Raw genomic sequence first — 13,814 nt, forward strand, 5'->3', positions numbered from 1 at the left:
ATAACCCTCGAGTCCTGTCCGATCCTACCCGACCTACCCGTTCTGCTATCCTGGAAAATCGGCGCATGCGCAACTTACCACTACGATATTTACACATACACGCAACACAGGCTATGTTCGCGTCATCGGCGCAGTTATCTACCGCTTCACTCTCCCTATGCCCTTCCATTTGACGCGGCACTACTTGCCGGTGACCTACACTTCATTCCTTTCCCAATTTCTTCGTGAAATTACCGAAATACATATCAAATACCAGGCATACGTACCGAAGAAAGGTAGGAATCCTTCACTCTCGAGCATTAATCGTAACATTTATCGACATTTCATATCCTTTTTTCGTACGTCATAGGTATAAGTTTATTTTTTACTTATATTCGCGTTTCTCACGAAAATTACACTACGATACCGTATTTTTTTTTCTTAATTTCCTCGAGAAAGCAGCAAATTGCTGAAATATATCTGGAATATATGTGTGTGTGGTAACACAGAAATCGTCCTTTCTTACCCACCAATCCTTATCAGTGTTTTTGTGTTTCTCCTTCGTGTTTCTGGTGTATCATGTAAGTTTATTTTTATTTATAATACACACTTTATTTATATAATCAAAAATTTGAAATCAATCTCTTTTTCAAATTTTTTTTAATTTTTTGTTATTAAATTGATATTAGCGTGATAAATTTTTTGAAAATGAAAAAATTCTTTTAAACTAACGTGACAAATCTATTTATTTTTTAAATAATTGGATCTTATGAAATTCGTTAGTGATTGCAAACTCTTCATTAAACGGTAATATCTTATGAATTTTTTCAGATAATTTAGTTTCGTTACAATAAAAAATGTAATCGAAGAGAATTGCATTCTTTGGAAAAAAATAAATCCAAAAGAAATTAAATAAAGATACGAAGGTTGGTCAGATAAGGATAAATCAATAATGGACTCGGTGTTGAACCTAAAATTTCTCCCAGCGCTACTGTATTAGATATCAAATTGAAGAATTTACACGTATACTTATACGTATAATCTATTACAAATTTTTTTTATTCAATTTACAGATTTGATACAAAATAATTTTATTAATCTATTATCAATAAAAATCGTTAACATTTATAATTATCAAATAGGCGGAAAGATAATTAAATCATTTATGTAAATTTTAACAATTTCAACGCCTTCCAATACGTAAACTAAAAGCGAATAACGCAAGTAAAATTAAGTAAGTAAAATAACTAAACGTAATATTTTTAAAGAAGCCCGTTCACTTTTTATTAATCTATTTACAATATGCAAGACGATTTTTAAGTATAAAAAAAAAAAAAAGATAAAAATTTATATTACTAATAATCAATTTTTTGCATAACTTTGTTCAAAATTGGCAACGATTTCATGTGTTCCATGACGTTATCCAGGCCAAATCTTACCAATTCGAAGTTTTTGTAGATAAAATACAATATCCCAAAATAGAACATATAGACGGCAATTATGTGTATGATGTACATCCTGTAACCAGAATATAGAAATTACCGATCCAATCACTCTCCACAATGGCGGATACGTCATGGCTGCTTACATGGCTTGATGCCTTCGAGCTTTCGGCAGTGTGGATAAGTCTTCCTTCATGCAATATTGCCTCGCGCCTAAGACGCAAGTTTTTATATACTCATTGTCGTCGATGGACAACAAATCAATTGGAAAGATCTCTTTGTCCTTGGGGTTCATCCCGCTCCACAGTGTCAACAAGTTCGTGTTATGGAAAACCCATTCCCTCGTAGTGAAATATTGTAAAAGTTCAAGCCCGACCGAGATACGGTTTTGTATACGAACCATGCTAAAAAAAAAAAAAATTAATATATAATAATAACAAAAAAATGAAACTCTCGCGTGAAATAAGATAACTGAATTGCGCAACCGACTTACATAACCTCTAAAAGAAAAGAGGCGGAAAAAATATATAGATCGGTGAAAGTTACTACTGAAAAACACTTACAATCTTTTTTGTCGAAATATCAACATGAGGAAATCGATGAAGTATGCCGGTATAATGTGGAAAAAAAACACGATTAGATTGTGCACGAATTTGCTGTTACGTATATCGCCGTCCGGATACCAAATTTGCCCCTCGAAAGGATACCGGTGAGCTATCTTCTTTCCTTTCCCTAATATCTCTCCCCAGGTGATAGGTACCACTCCACTTTGCGTAATATTGTAAACCGGTATACTCGTATTCCTAGAGAGGAAAGAAGAAAAAATGTGATATGATGAATGTGGAACGAGGAATATTAGAATTATTTTGGAAGAGATAATCGAAAAAGGTAAAGTTGAAAGGTAAATTAACGAAATGGATTATAAAAAAAAAAATTACTTTTCATTTGTAGCAGTCTTATGAGCGATGGCGATTAAAGAGTTGATAGCAAAATCAACCGGTATCACTTCGGCGTGATAGTTTCCATTGCAAAGCATTGATCTTATAACTCCTTTCCCTGCACCCACCATAATGCCCACAGGTCCATTCAGATTGTCCACCCAACCAGGTAACGGTTCTGTCAAAGCTGGAGTTACTGTTGAATGTGACAACATAAAATTTGCTTTCAAAACAAAATATTTTGACAAACTTGTTTATCTTGGTACAATTTATAAATATGATATATGATGTAATATATTGGTATAAATTATTATCATATTATAATACAGTATATAGTATAACTTATACATATGTATATATATTATAGGTTAGAATTATTTTCATTTGCATTAACACTGATATTTTGAGATAACTGATGAATTGGAGAAATGAAAAGATAAATATATACGTTGTATCCAAATAGTATCCTCAAATATTTCTGTTTCTTTGGAATAAATTGAATATTTATATAATAAAAGTAAAAGTATAATTTGCATAATTCTTTATTTTTTTTCTTTTTTTTTTTTTTTTTTTTTTACCTATCGATGGTCTGGCGATGCTACAAGGTAAATTCGGATATTCATCTGCTACCAATTTCTCCGCCAATCTCTTTGAATATGTGTAAGTATTTGGATGAAGATTCAATAACCTATATTTAACGAAATCAATATGGATTAGTCCGATAGAACGTACGCTAATGGAAGATAAAAGAAATCAAGTAGGAATAATTGAAAGATATAACGTGTAACGATATTACGAAAAAATTAATTGATAATACTTCTTATTTCTTATAGGAGAGTGAATTACTTGGGTGTAATGAGATCGATAGCGCTTTCATCTAGCCATTCGACCATTTTCATAACATCGTGAGGGTCGGTAGATGGGTCGTACACTTTTTCATCGAGTTCCTCTTTATCGGCATAGCAGAAAGCCGTGCTTAAATGTACAAATGTTTTCAACTTTTTCATTTTCTTAGCCAATTCTAATACCCTTTTCGTTCCAACCTTAAGCAACAATGTTAACCAGATAATGAAAGATAAATTAAAATAAAATAAAAATATCTTAAAATCGAATAAAATTTTTTTTTTTCACTTAAATAATTGATACCTCAAACACATAAAATACTGTGTATGAAAGATGTAATAATTGAATCGAATTGAATTTACCGTGTTCATTTCTATAGCATCCTTTAATTTAGCTTCCAATTTAAGAGTTGCAGCAAAATGAAACACTATATCAATTTCATCCATCAACATCTCCGATTGTTCTTTAGTCAGTCCTAAATTCTCCCCGCTGACATCCCCGTTTAACGTTACTATTTTCTTCATCATTTGTGGTTTTTGTTTTCGTATTCTTTGAAACATCTGTAAACAAATTTTTTTCAAATTTTACAATGAATGAACAAATAATAATAATAATAATATCAACGATGAAAAATATCATTAATATAATAAATTCTCGTTATACAACAAAAATAAATGATTCTGCAGGTTATATTTTTCGTTACATGTACACTTTGCATGATTAATAACTCGAGTACGAATATAATATATTACAAGGTAGATGTCGCTAAAGGGAAAAGTTTAAATGAGGAAGACAGAGAAGAAGGAAGAGTTTAAGTTTCACTTACGGGCAATTTAAGCATTTCGTCCATACGAGTTTCTGGCGTACGACCCCTTTTCGGCCGTATCAAAACATAGATTTTATTTATATCGGTGCAACTGTAAAGCAATTTTTCAATTAGAACTTTTCCCATCAAACCGGTTCCACCGGTCACGAAGATATTCTTTCCTTTGTAAAAAGATTGTATTTCCGTTAACTCGCTCATATTTTTCCTTCCAATCTAAAACATACGATTATGAATTGCGCATCGTACCATAATTTCTCTCAACTTAATATAATATTTACGACGTAAAATTTTTTCGAACGAGAGAAAAAAATTAATCGAAAATTGATTATTAATAATTATTGTTATGAAATATTTTCGATCTTATTTTCTCGTTTTTTATTTATTATTATCATCATTACAAGTAATACACGAATAAAATAAATTCAAAAGTTCAATAATAAATAAAGTTGAAATGTTCGATGTTTTGCTTTATGCAATCGTAAATTTCTCTTTTTTTACGAAAGAGCGATTTTTTTTTTCAGACAAATTTCATGAATCGAGGTCAAGGTTTCTTGAAAATAAAATTAATTTCGTATATCTCTACATCTTCCTTCCCATGTTGATGTTTTTTTTTTTCCCCTCCTTTCATTTTATTTCCTTCTTGCATTGTTGCACGTTCTCAAAACTATCTCAATATCATCAATTTTTTAAACGCGTTTCAACACAACGGACACGATAATAAATAAATTAGAAAAACTTTTCGCATACGAATGATGAAATAAAATTTTGAAAATTTAATTTTTTTTTGTTATATATATATTATTATTGTATTTTTATTATTATTTTTTTTTTATTATATCATATATTATTATATATATTATTTATTATATTATTATTTTAGTTTTTCTTTTAATTAGTTTATTTATTAGTTTATTTATTATTTTATATATTATTATTGTATTTTTATTATTATTTTTTTTTTATTATATCATATATTATTATATATATTATTTATTGTATTATCCATTGTTTAGCTTTTCTTTTAATTAGTTTATTATTAAGAATGATGAATTTAAATAAAAATTTAATTTTTTGAAACTTGATCATAAATATCAACCCTTCAACTCTTTATTCAACAAATATACAATTTAAAATAATAATAAAAATGTATTCTTGAGATCTATAATTTAAAAATTTTTAATTCCCTTCCTTGGTGTAATTTCTGTTTCGCAATAATTGCACGTTCGTCAATCTATAAATCTTGGCAAAGTTTATTCCGTTATTGCATAAACAAAATCTAAGAGAAGAAAATAAAATTAAACTAATCTTTTTTTTAAGAATTGTGTAATTAAATACTTTTTTTTGCATTATTGTAAAAATATTTGTAACTAATAATTTTCACTTAAACAGATTTTAATTTATCAAATAATAAATATAATACAGTTTAGATTTATTTTGCAATAAAATAATTATTTGTTTATGAAATACAATTTATTCCCCATATATCTCTTACGACGTTTTGATCTTCGATCTTGTCAAATTTTTTTTTCGATTTCTTAAGAATCGGTTGCTTCTTTTTTTTTCAATTACAAAATATATACTCAATGTTTAATTGATGAATAAAACAAATCGAAATGAGTAATTATTGTGTGATATAATATACAACGTTTTGATTTATTATTAAGAAAATTATTTTCTCGTTAGACATAGACGGGATGAATCGTAATCACATCTAGTTAGATATAGTTATACGACTTGTGTACTCGAGAGCGAGTGAAAGTATGGGTGAAACATAGTGATTCGATATTTTTATCGGATGAAATATTTAAACGTGATATATGAACATTTAAGTTATGAAATAGATTTTACTATGATATAATATATGTAATTGTACGATGTCGAAAGAATTTTTCCAGAGAAAGTAATATATGTGTATCAAATATTATTTATTTAATTATTATTTCATTTATTTTATTCGTACTTGCTTGTGATATTAAATTTAATTTTCATTTACGTGTAATGTATATGCATTTTTTAAATAATTTTGTTATTCTAATTTACTTATAAAAGAATAAGAAGAGTTAGCGAAATTAATAACATGATAAAACATTTCCATGAATAATGTTAACGAGAGGAAAATTATATGCAAGCTGAACAAATTTAAAAAAAAGCGTACAGATTGTTGCAAGAAAGATATATTAATATGTAGAATATATGTCGCGCAATTAGTATTAGTCAGCGAAAAAGAACGGAATATGCAATTAATCTGCAATTTACAAAAATATTTAAAATGGATGGATACGCTGTAATGCGATACCGGCGAAAAAATTTGCCTCCGTCGATAAAGAGCGTTGCACGGAACGCGTGCAATAATACGATGATGAAGTTCGAGCACAATTTATTTCATCGGAAAGTGAACGGTCTACTGAATCGATAGTGTATAAAATGTGGCAACGCCGAATAGGATTCGCTTTCTTAAGATCCTCTCAACTATATAATATTAAATTCAAATTACAAAACTGGAATAGAGTTCATAATGTAGAAGCGTAATGTTCCGTAAAATAATTTATACGCGATTATTTTTTCGTTTTTTTTTTTTTTTCTTTAGCAAATGAGAAATATATGTACTTGTATGTACTTTCATTTTAATTTCTAATTGCGATTAATTCGATCCTTCGCAATTCGTATATAATGATATTTTCCATAATAATGATGAAATATATATAGATTGATTAAACATTTACGAAAAATTATTTAAAAGTTTGTTGGTCACGAAATTTTCTTTATGTTAATAAAATGATTTCTGTAAATTTGATAAAGAAGAAACATTGTCGTTTTCTCTAATTCTCGTATTTATAACCTCAATTCATAATGATAGATAATTAGTTAGAATTGACGTTTTTTAATAAAACGTTGATCTCGATAATTGTTATATTTTACATTTAAAAGTTCGAGTTATATATGTAATTACATATTTGGCATAAAGGGGCCAATATCTTGCATTAATTCATGTAATTTATCGATAATCGATAATCATAATCTAAATCAAATCCATTTTAAGGAAACTATTGATTCAGAAAATGAATATTATATTGACACTTAAAATATTACCATTTAATTAAAACATCATGATATTATCAATAACATCAATGAAAAATATTTATGAATTATAAATTGAGAAACTATAAATTAGTGTATTTCTCACTATTATTTATTAAATTAGTGAGAAATATAAAATTATCATAATTATCACTAATTATCATATAAAACGTTTAATTAAGTAAATTAATTTTAATATTTATTATATTTAATTTTTAACGATATTGATTATACAAAATAAAACCACAATTTTTTTTATTTCTATAATTTTTATATTTTTGTATGAAATTAATTTCCAACGTTCATTTTTTTTAATATAAAAAATAAAATATTTTAAAAGATATTTTTTCACCTCAAAATCAGATAAGATTCCGAAATTTTATAAAATTCTTTTAACATTAGATGTTGGAAATTTTTTAAAGAGAGTTTATTTTAAATAATTGTTTAATTTCTATTCCGATTCGTAAATTTGAAATAATTATTTTAACTTTTCATCAAATAAATTACATATAAAGGAAATGAAAACGAAACAAAAACCAAACGATACATAAAAACAAACAAGTATCATTTCACTTGTCCGTTACAGCGCAATTACTTTCTATATTTGTAAAGGATATCAAACAAATGAATAAACTATAAAATATAACTTGAATGAAATTTCGTTAAGTAGACATAATCAACTGAATAGGAGATTGAAAATAAATAAAACGATATAAATATTGAAAATTATTTTAATTATATAGTAATTACCTGTCATATAATAGAAAATTATATATCAATAAAAAAAAAAAGAAAGAATGACATAGAAAAGACGTGAAAGAAAAATACTTACCTGATTAAACTAGTTTGGTGAAAGCGAAACAAAACTCTTTCAATATTTCAATGTGTAAGATTGGTAGGAGAATTGCAAACGGATAATCAGTTGATCTAAACCAAAGTATAGGAAGAACAGTCGTGGTCCACTGTATTCGAACCTACTGAGCTTCAACGTAGCTGACTTGATTGTAAGAGTCGAAGTAGGAGTAATATTGTATCCCCACCTGTGCTTAGGTTAACGAATTACACTTTTTCTTTCAGTTCAAACAAACAATTTTTTTTGCGACAAATTCAATGTATCCTATTACAAAAAAAAGGCGCATTTTATTTCTCTATTTATTGTAAATTTATTCATTAATATTGCTTCAAATGTCAAATGATAAATAATTATAAAATGTTAAGTGATTCTGAAACTGGTGATTACTATGTTATTTAAATTCCAACCAATTTTTCTATAAGTTTAATAAAATTTCGCTTTTAATACAAGTTTTATTAGATTAATTTTATCAAATAATCAAATAAATTTTTTTTTTTAATAACAAAATAATTCTTTAAATAATATACTTTCTTACAAAAAATATGTAATATTTTTCAATCTGGATATAATAATTTTTATTGTAAACCTGCTAAGTAAATTGAATATATTTCAATTTTTTTCAATTAATATTTTTTTTTCTGAAAATCTTAAATTCAATAATTTATAATATGCCTCTAATTTCCAAAAATATTTTTATAATATAATATTACAATATTTTTCATATATTCATAATGCATAATAATAAAATTATAAATATTTTTCTTAAATCTTCTTTATAACTAATATTTAAAGATTGATGGATAAGATGTCTGATAATTATAAAGTAAAATAATTAAAAAAAATTAAAAATATTACATACAATTTTATGTCTTTCGTTCATTAATTATTATCTATATATATATTTAAATATATATAAAACAAAATATTTGTATGCATTTTGAAAAAAAAAAGGAATAAATACGAGATATTTTTAAAACTTAAGAATCTTCAGAATCTTATAATCGAGATTATCAATTCACTTATAAAAAAAAAAATTTATATTAAAAAAATCATAATTTATTACATTATTTATATAATATCTCTTTTTAAATACAATTAATACAAAAAATATTTTGATATGATATAATTTGATTGATATAGTTTCGATTGAAATATTTTTGCATATAATATCTCTTCCTTTCACTAATTTTGTTTATATCGCCTTATATTTTCGTATATCAAAAATTTTCGTTACGCAAAGCATTACATAAAATCAATATACATTATAGTTCATTGACATTTGAGTATATTAGAAAATCTTTTTTTATCTCTTTTAGAAAATCTCTTATCTTCCGCTTTTCTCTCTCTTAATAGTGTTAATTATTGAGCATTTATATCAGCTGCAGTATTTATTTATTTAAAATTAATAAACGTAAATAAGTTAATAAACATAAGTATATTAGAACATAAATTTTTTATAAATAAAAAATTTGATTGAAAAATTATTTAATATATACGATATATATAAAAATATTTAATATATATAATACGTATAATATAATATCATAGATAATTAAAAGATATGTTTTATATGTTAAACAATAATTAAATAATAATTAATTTATTTTATATGTTAAGCAATAATTAAATATAAATTATACATTATTATATATATGTATATGTATATATCAAATATATTTACTATTCATTAAAATGTTTTAATGATTTTTTTTATAATATGAAAATTAAATAATAATAAAATTAATTAAAAAATTAAATAATTATTTATATCTAGTTAAAAACATTGTCTTTATATGTGTTTCATATTTAAAATATTTTACTAACATATCTTTTACACTGCAATATCATTGCGAGAATTCATATTAAACGAATCCTTGTTACACGAAGATTTATTATATAATTATATTTATCATATAATTCATTTTTATCATTTTTTTTTAAAGATAAGAAATTAATCGAAAATGTTTTAAATTTCATATATTTCATTCCAAAAAACATGGTGTCTGCTTAAAAGTGTTGTTCTATTGTTAGTATTAAAGAATGTAAACATTCCATTATTAATTTAATAAGTTGTAAAAAAAAAAAAAAGAAAGTAAAAATGTCTTCACATACTGCACCGATTGTCGACGAATTGGCAAAGGATTATGCAAATTATTTAAAACTAGATTTATCTAGTCAAGTATGCATTTTATTATACATAACCTCAATATCAAAATATTAATTTATTATCAAAGAATATTTTTTTATATCTTATAGTTGCAGAAATCTATATATATTAAAATATAAAATACAATACAACATTACATTCCAGATGAAGAATTTTCATGAAACCATTGAAGATGTAATGATGCGTTTAGAAGAATTTCAATCAATTATTGAAATGGTTAGAAATCATAATTTAATCTAATGATATATTTTCAGTAAACATATGATAGAAATATTATACTTTATTTTAAAAGGTTCAATCTGAAAATAGTCAATGTATCGATCAACATATACCAAGATTAAAAGACATGCAACAAGAAGTTATTAATCTTAGTAGGCGAATAGATGCATTAGAACATGTTATAGCAATGATTAATGTAAATCTAACAACATTAGAAGCTGCTGTTGATAATGCAGAAACTGAACTAGGAATTTCTGATAGATTATTTGGAATGTTAAATCGTTTATCTTTCTTTGTAAGTTGCTATTATTTTTTTGATATTAATAATTAATAAGATTAATTGAATTCTTTTATTTCAGAAAAAAACTCAGGAACCTATAGTATCAAATAGATTACCAGAATATGAACCTCCAACAATTTATAGAACTGATGATTATTTTAAGAACGAATGAAATGATATTTTATTTTGAAATAAAATAATAGATTCAATTATTTTCATAAATTAATTATATCAAATAATGAAAAAAAGTTCTTAATTCTTAAGAGGTATGTATTAAGAAGTATTAAATGAATTTTATAAGTATAAAATAAAAATATTTCAATAAACTTAATTATTTTCAGGATTAATGTAAAATGTTACAAACAAATACATTCATTAACAAGTAAAACATCATTATAATTTGAATTTAATAATAAATACAAAATAATTTTATGAATTTTATGTATTTTACTAATTTTAATATTTTACAAATCCAGCCATTAACATGCTGGAAGAGTACAAGTCTTTAATTGTGCTTTCTTTTCACCTAATGAACAACTTCCACCTATGCAATGTCTCCATCTTGTTAGTTTCCCTATACCACAAGTAACACTACAACTTGACCAGTTTCCCCATTGATCCCATATTTTTGGTCCTTGACGACTCATTCTATCTATTATTAAATTATTTGATTTCTAAATAAAAATATTATTACTGGAAGGGTTAAAAATATCATTAAAATATTATTTTATTATATTATTACATTTGTTAGAAAATTATAAAATATTAAATTTTAAAATTAATATTATTTAGTAATATAATTAATAATAATGAAAGCAATATTTTAATAAAAACAATCTCATGATAACCTTTAAATTTAAAATATTTATATTTATTGAATAACAATAAAATAATAAATTTTTTGCTTATAACTTATACTTTGTTTTTCATTTTTTTCATCTTTATTTTCATCATTCATAATAGCGGATGTTTGTGTTTCATGATGCAAATTTTCCTTTTGAACGTTTATAAGTTTAGATACGGAAATTGATTTCTTATAAGGTGTTAATATGGTGGTATTCAAATGACTTTCGGATTGAAAAAATAATAAACATTCCATAAGAACAAATAAAATGATGAATGATTTAAGGAACGATTTTATCAAATTATATAACATAATTTACATTCTTATTAATTATTAATTAATTTCACGTAATACCTTTTATTGACTGAAATTATCTATTAATAGACGAAATTATCTAATAATATTTTAATATAATAAAAAAATAAAAATAAACAAAGAATATACAATATTTTTATATAATAAAAAAAATTAAAGATATAATTGATAATTCTAATTTAGAACAATATGTATTTAAAAATCATATGAATATAATTAGTATAAATATATATATATATATTTCGATGATCAGTAAAATTAAAAGACATCCTTACATATAAAGGATTTAAAATATTTATGTATATTTTATCCAACTATATAAAAAATATTACAATTTATTTTACTTATTGAATAAATAGATAAATAAGTTACAATTAAATTATGAATATGAATATGTGTATTTCATCTTCATTATGTATTTCCTCTTTTTAAATTTCTTATTTAGTTTTAATTCCAAGCCAATTAAGAATATTTTTAGATTCACATTCTTTCAAACGACATGTTTTTATTTGTGCTTTCTTTAATCCTTTTGTGCAATGTTCTGCTGCACAATGACGCCAACGAACTTGACGACCATTTCCGCATGTTACACTGCATGAACTCCAACTACCCCACCCATCCCATGATTCATTACCTATAATATTTAAAGAATTACTTATTTCACTGAAATATATTATAATTTAGATATCTTACTAATTAGATAATAATTATTATTAAAAAATTAATAAATAATCTCGAAAATATGATACGAATTAAAATGAACAATACTAGATTTAATCCAGACATAAAATATACTGAATTGACTGATACATAATTGACAAAAATGAAGGTTAATATGCATAAATTTATATACATGTAATCATTCTTACTAGTAGAATTATTCCTTTTAACATCTTTGACATATCTCAAGAATTTCTTTTGTTTCCTTCTTTGTAATTGCTCATTATTTATATTATTTTCAAAATGTGTTTTTTTTAAATAATTAAGTAATTTGCGTTGGCGAATTGTTGAAGTTTTATGATTGAATGGACTATGATAAAATCTTTCATCATACCATAGTACTAATTGACCAAACTTAAAAGAAAAAAAAAAAGATTCAACATGAAATTAACATTAAATTAACATTAAATTAATATTAATTTAAAATTTTATATTTATATACATACATATATATATATATATATTATTGGAATGAATAATATACTTATTTTAAGTAACTGACCTTGACACATCTGCATTCTTTGTTATTCAATACAAAAAAAGATGGAATAATTTTCTCTTTATTATTTGCCCGATTTATTTGCAAGGAATTCAATTCAGTGGAAAAAGGGCTTACTTCTTCGTTATTGTGTATACTAATTTCACAAACTTAAGGTTAAGCTTCATAACTAATGCAATAATGTAATTGATAAATAATAAATGATTATAAAATGCTCAATAAAACATAAACAAATTATATTAAAAAAACATTTTTCATACCATTTATAAATTATGTCGGATTTTAAAATATCTGGATTTGTTATTAAAGAATTTTTCTTTGATTCAAAAATATATAATTTTTCAAAATTAATTCCATTATTAAATTTTTCTAAAATAATGCAAGTTAATAACAATGTAAATAATAATCGCATATCATATTAAACTTCTCCAATGTTTTATCAAAGAAATACGACGTATATATTAATAAGATAAATTGAACATTAATAGGTTAAAAATTAACATACTTAATGAAATAAATAAAATTTGACAGCATTATACACATCTATATTACGTGTACATATATATACGCGCGCGCGTATAAAAAGTTATTTATGTATATAACTGATATAAATTTACAAAGCACATTTAACTTTTTATTACAGATTCAAATAAAAACGATAAAAAAATGATAAAAAAACCGTTTTTTACTATTTTCTTTGCAATTCTAATCAAATGAGTTTTTTTACAATAATAAATATCTAATAAGATAATTTAACTTCTCAAGAAAAGTGATTTAATTTAATTTTCAAAATAATAAGTATATTTTAAAG

At 24.1% G+C, this 13,814-nt stretch overlaps 3 protein-coding genes and 1 long non-coding RNA gene across 9 annotated transcripts; 2 read left to right on the forward strand and 2 right to left on the reverse strand.

The window, feature by feature from the left end:
• Nucleotides 1-101: 101 nt before the first annotated feature.
• LOC107964632 lies at nucleotides 102-1,299 on the forward strand. Of its 3 annotated transcripts, XR_003304797.1 has the most exons (3): nucleotides 102-275; nucleotides 350-560; nucleotides 811-1,299. It is a non-coding gene; the product is annotated as an uncharacterized LOC107964632 (long non-coding RNA). The 3 variants fall into 3 exon arrangements; XR_001703497.2 differs by having other exon boundaries at nucleotides 102-560; XR_003304796.1 differs by lacking the exon at nucleotides 350-560.
• LOC412986 (putative fatty acyl-CoA reductase) lies at nucleotides 1,293-8,096 on the reverse strand. 2 transcript variants are annotated; one of them, XM_006570507.3, is made up of 9 exons: nucleotides 7,939-8,096; nucleotides 4,029-4,241; nucleotides 3,565-3,762; nucleotides 3,206-3,402; nucleotides 2,938-3,047; nucleotides 2,360-2,555; nucleotides 1,985-2,224; nucleotides 1,568-1,825; nucleotides 1,293-1,497 (listed from the first exon to the last, which is right to left on the reverse strand). In XM_006570507.3, exons 2-9 carry the CDS (start codon nucleotides 4,224-4,226, stop codon nucleotides 1,335-1,337), a joined length of 1,560 nt encoding a protein of 519 aa, XP_006570570.1. In that variant the 5' UTR covers nucleotides 4,227-4,241; nucleotides 7,939-8,096; the 3' UTR covers nucleotides 1,293-1,334. The 2 variants fall into 2 exon arrangements, with proteins under 2 accessions (XP_006570570.1, NP_001177850.1); NM_001190921.1 differs by lacking the exons at nucleotides 1,293-1,497; nucleotides 7,939-8,096 and having other exon boundaries at nucleotides 1,564-1,825; nucleotides 4,029-4,226.
• A 1,825-nt stretch (nucleotides 8,097-9,921) lies between these two features.
• LOC552047 (biogenesis of lysosome-related organelles complex 1 subunit 4) lies at nucleotides 9,922-11,066 on the forward strand. Of its 3 annotated transcripts, none has more exons than XM_624426.6 (5): nucleotides 9,922-10,138; nucleotides 10,271-10,342; nucleotides 10,419-10,640; nucleotides 10,705-10,891; nucleotides 10,967-11,066. In XM_624426.6, exons 1-4 carry the CDS (start codon nucleotides 10,058-10,060, stop codon nucleotides 10,795-10,797), a joined length of 468 nt encoding a protein of 155 aa, XP_624429.2. In that variant the 5' UTR covers nucleotides 9,922-10,057; the 3' UTR covers nucleotides 10,798-10,891; nucleotides 10,967-11,066. The 3 variants fall into 3 exon arrangements, with proteins under 3 accessions (XP_624429.2, XP_006570615.1, XP_006570614.1); XM_006570552.3 differs by having other exon boundaries at nucleotides 9,924-10,138; nucleotides 10,222-10,342; XM_006570551.3 differs by having other exon boundaries at nucleotides 9,926-10,138; nucleotides 10,216-10,342.
• Nucleotides 11,067-12,165: 1,099 nt separating this feature from the next.
• On the reverse strand, nucleotides 12,166-13,546 carry LOC100577057. The gene is made up of 4 exons (XM_026441405.1): nucleotides 13,543-13,546; nucleotides 13,007-13,152; nucleotides 12,654-12,858; nucleotides 12,166-12,418 (listed from the first exon to the last, which is right to left on the reverse strand). The coding sequence occupies exons 1-4, from the start codon at nucleotides 13,544-13,546 to the stop codon at nucleotides 12,222-12,224; spliced, it is 552 nt and encodes a 183-aa protein (XP_026297190.1). The 3' UTR covers nucleotides 12,166-12,221.
• Between the last annotated feature and the right edge of the window lie 268 nt (nucleotides 13,547-13,814).

Source organism: Apis mellifera, linkage group LG6 (genome assembly GCF_003254395.2).
Source record: "Apis mellifera strain DH4 linkage group LG6, Amel_HAv3.1, whole genome shotgun sequence".
Taxonomy (NCBI): Eukaryota; Metazoa; Arthropoda; class Insecta; order Hymenoptera; family Apidae; genus Apis; species Apis mellifera.

Excerpts from the sequence above, each read along its gene's own strand:
- LOC412986 (XM_006570507.3), bottom strand. The coding sequence starts at position 4,226 with ATGAGCGAGTTAACGGAAATACAATCTTTTTACAAAGGAAAGAATATC. Across the intron at positions 3,403-3,564 it reads ATGCTATAGAAATGAACACG|GTTGGAACGAAAAGGGTATT; the intron begins GTAAATTCAATT and ends TTGTTGCTTAAG. Across the intron at positions 3,048-3,205 it reads ATCGATCTCATTACACCCAA|GTTATTGAATCTTCATCCAA; the intron begins GTAATTCACTCT and ends CGTTAAATATAG.
- LOC552047 (XM_624426.6), top strand. The coding sequence starts at position 10,058 with ATGTCTTCACATACTGCACCGATTGTCGACGAATTGGCAAAGGATTAT. Across the intron at positions 10,139-10,270 it reads AACTAGATTTATCTAGTCAA|ATGAAGAATTTTCATGAAAC; the intron begins GTATGCATTTTA and ends ATTACATTCCAG. Across the intron at positions 10,641-10,704 it reads TAAATCGTTTATCTTTCTTT|AAAAAAACTCAGGAACCTAT; the intron begins GTAAGTTGCTAT and ends CTTTTATTTCAG.
- LOC100577057 (XM_026441405.1), bottom strand. Across the intron at positions 12,859-13,006 it reads AAGAATGCAGATGTGTCAAG|TTTGGTCAATTAGTACTATG; the intron begins GTCAGTTACTTA and ends TTTTCTTTTAAG. Across the intron at positions 12,419-12,653 it reads TAAAAGGAATAATTCTACTA|GTAATGAATCATGGGATGGG; the intron begins GTAAGAATGATT and ends TAAATATTATAG.